Raw genomic sequence first — 2,360 nt, 5'->3', positions numbered from 1 at the left:
CGCCAGGCCGCAGCGAGCGCCAGCGCTTGTCAAACTCCTCCTCGGCCTCGGTGGCGCCCTTGGCGCACAGGTAGGCCAGCAGCAGGTGCACCTCCTCCGCCGTGGGCCGCAGCTCCGGCTGCAGCCAACAGAACTGCATCACCTCGTACCTGCGGGGAGGCGGGGCTCCGTCCGCTCAGCCCGACCTCCGGGCTCCCTCTGCCCGACCCCCATCCCTGGGAGGCCCCGTCCATCCAGGCCACGGCTCCACGCTGCTGCCGAGCCCCCCCGCCCCCCAGACAAGGGCAGCTGTGTTTTCATTTGCTTACCAGCAAAGTCCCCGCAGAGTAGTTTAGAGGGTCTCGCTCTGAATTACGTGAGCCCCCAAATCTCCAAATTAGTACCATTGGTTTGAGGGACAGGCAGTGCGCTGGGGCACCTTCCCCTGGGGCAGTTTCCCCCCGCCCACGTGGAATTAAAAGGCCAGCCCCCTTGTGGGCAGCGGAGATCAGAGGTGGGCCCCATAGATCACTGCCCGGGTGAGGTCACTGCCCGGGGTGAGGCCTTGGAGAGTTTCCACCTCCCCAGGTCAGGGCGGCCCCACACCTGCCAGACCCAGTGGAAAAGGGAGGCGGCAGGCAACACCCACCGTGGGCCCGGGGTCCTCTCCAAGCCCAGCAGGGCAGGCGGCCCCAGCTGACACCCACCCCAGGCCGCAGGGTCCTCACCAGCGGTCGGACAGGGGCAGCTGCAGCTGGGGCTTGGGCAGCTTGAGCTGCTGCTCCCTGATGGCGTAGGCCAGCACCTGGCGGTCCGAGTGGTGTGGAAAGGGCTGCATGCCCAGTTCAAAGAGTTCCCAGATGGTCACGCCCAGGGCCCTGCGGGGGCGCAGGCATGAGAGGGCAGCTGCCTGGGGTCACAGGCCTCTGAGCCCGGGGGCAACTCCCTGCACTCGTGCACCGAGAACTGACATGCCAGGCCTGAGCACACTGACAGCTCCTTCTGGCCAGTGGATGGGCCACCTGGCAGGCCTAGTGCCTGGAGCTGAGGCACATAAAACGCAGACTGGCTGCCCTGTGTAGACACAAGTTCGTTCATCCATTCATTCATTCATTCACACGCTCACTGGCACATACTGGGGCTGCCCCAGCCCACCTTGGTCAGCCCCCAGCACATGGCCTGACCCCTTCACTTCCCCAAAGGCAGCTGCACCCCACCAGAGCCTCCCACATATGGGTTGAGGCCCATCCCCCACAAGCCCTCTGCTTTTGTGCCCACGGTGGCTGTGGGGACCAAAGGCATGCCCGGACCCTTCCGCTGTGGGTGTCAGCCCTCAGGGCTCTCCCGGCCTGCCCTCACTGCGCGGCAGCTCACCACACATTGCTGGCCTTGGTCTGGTCCACCACCAGCAGGTTGCTGTGTACCTCGTCCACCAGCTCAGGCGCGATCCAGCGTAAGGGCACCCACAGCTGGTCAGCTGTGACGAAGTAGTCTTCCTGCGGGGGCCCACGGTCAGCTCTCCCGCCTGCCCGGGCCTCCACGCCCCACTCCCGGCGTGGCCCTCCACTCACTCTGTACTTGCAGTGGGACAGGCCATAGTCCCCGATCTTCACTGTCAGGTCGGCTGAGAGCAGGCAGTTTCTCAGGGCCAGGTCGCTGGGGGGAAGGGGTGGGTCAGCGGACAAGGCACCAGGAGGCAGGCCGGGTGTCTGAGGCCAACGCTGCCTTGCCCTCAACCCCAGCTCCCAGGTCCCGGCGCTGGAAGGTCAGCTTGGATGGGGCCTCCAACATGACAACGGATGAAGACAGAGATAGGAGGGCCCAAGGTCCCAGGGGAAGGCCCGCCTCCTGACCCCTAACCCTCACCTCCCTGTGGAAACCTACTTCTCCTGGGCTACTAGTTTGTTGGCCCTACCGGCAGGGCTGCCCCACGTCGGAGACACAGGGCCTGCGTGCCTGCACTGTCGCCCTCCGCCTCAGAGGAATCAAGGGGAAACTGAGGCCCTGGTGCCTGGAGAGTGTGTTCTGCGACCTAGCCCCTGCTCTGCTCCCCCTGGGCCGCCCTCCCCCAGGACAGAGAGCGGGTGGGGAGCGTTCAGTGTGCCTCCTGGGGCTGGGGCTGAACTCTGTCTGCCCGGTGGCCCTGGATGTTTAGGCGCACAGAAGGGTAGGCAGACATCACCGCACCGCTGCCGTGGAGAGGACTCTGGGGTGGCGGGGAGGAGGAGCACGTCCTGGCTCTGGGGTTGCCTCTGCGGGCAGGAAGGGGGTCGCCAGTGGCCAGGGGCGGGGCTGGTGGCGGCAGAAGGAGGGACACCGGCGGCCTGGGGCAGACTCGGTAGTGGAGGTGGGGGGCGCAGGCGGCGCGGGGTGGGGCGGAG

The 2,360-nt window shown here is 66.5% G+C and overlaps 1 protein-coding gene across 1 annotated transcript in view; it reads right to left on the bottom strand.

Annotated features, from left to right (window-relative positions):
* The window catches only part of AATK (apoptosis associated tyrosine kinase), a 29,918-nt gene that overhangs the window by 4,825 nt on the left and 22,733 nt on the right, over positions 1-2,360 (bottom strand). Inside the window, exons 12-15 of the mRNA XM_007959818.2 lie at positions 1,551-1,635; positions 1,354-1,475; positions 708-857; positions 3-149 (exon numbers count right to left, since the gene is read on the bottom strand). Coding sequence (XP_007958009.2) covers positions 3-149; positions 708-857; positions 1,354-1,475; positions 1,551-1,635 — 504 coding nt within the window. The remainder of the gene's footprint in view (positions 1-2; positions 150-707; positions 858-1,353; positions 1,476-1,550; positions 1,636-2,360) is intronic.

The sequence above is a fragment of the Orycteropus afer genome, unplaced genomic scaffold (assembly GCF_000298275.1).
Source record: "Orycteropus afer afer isolate SDZICR_OR568_19922 unplaced genomic scaffold, OryAfe1.0 scaffold00018, whole genome shotgun sequence".
NCBI lineage: Eukaryota > Metazoa > Chordata > Mammalia > Tubulidentata > Orycteropodidae > Orycteropus > Orycteropus afer.
The sequence above is the reverse complement of the archived record's forward strand: the minus strand, read 5'-3'. Positions and strand labels throughout refer to the sequence as shown.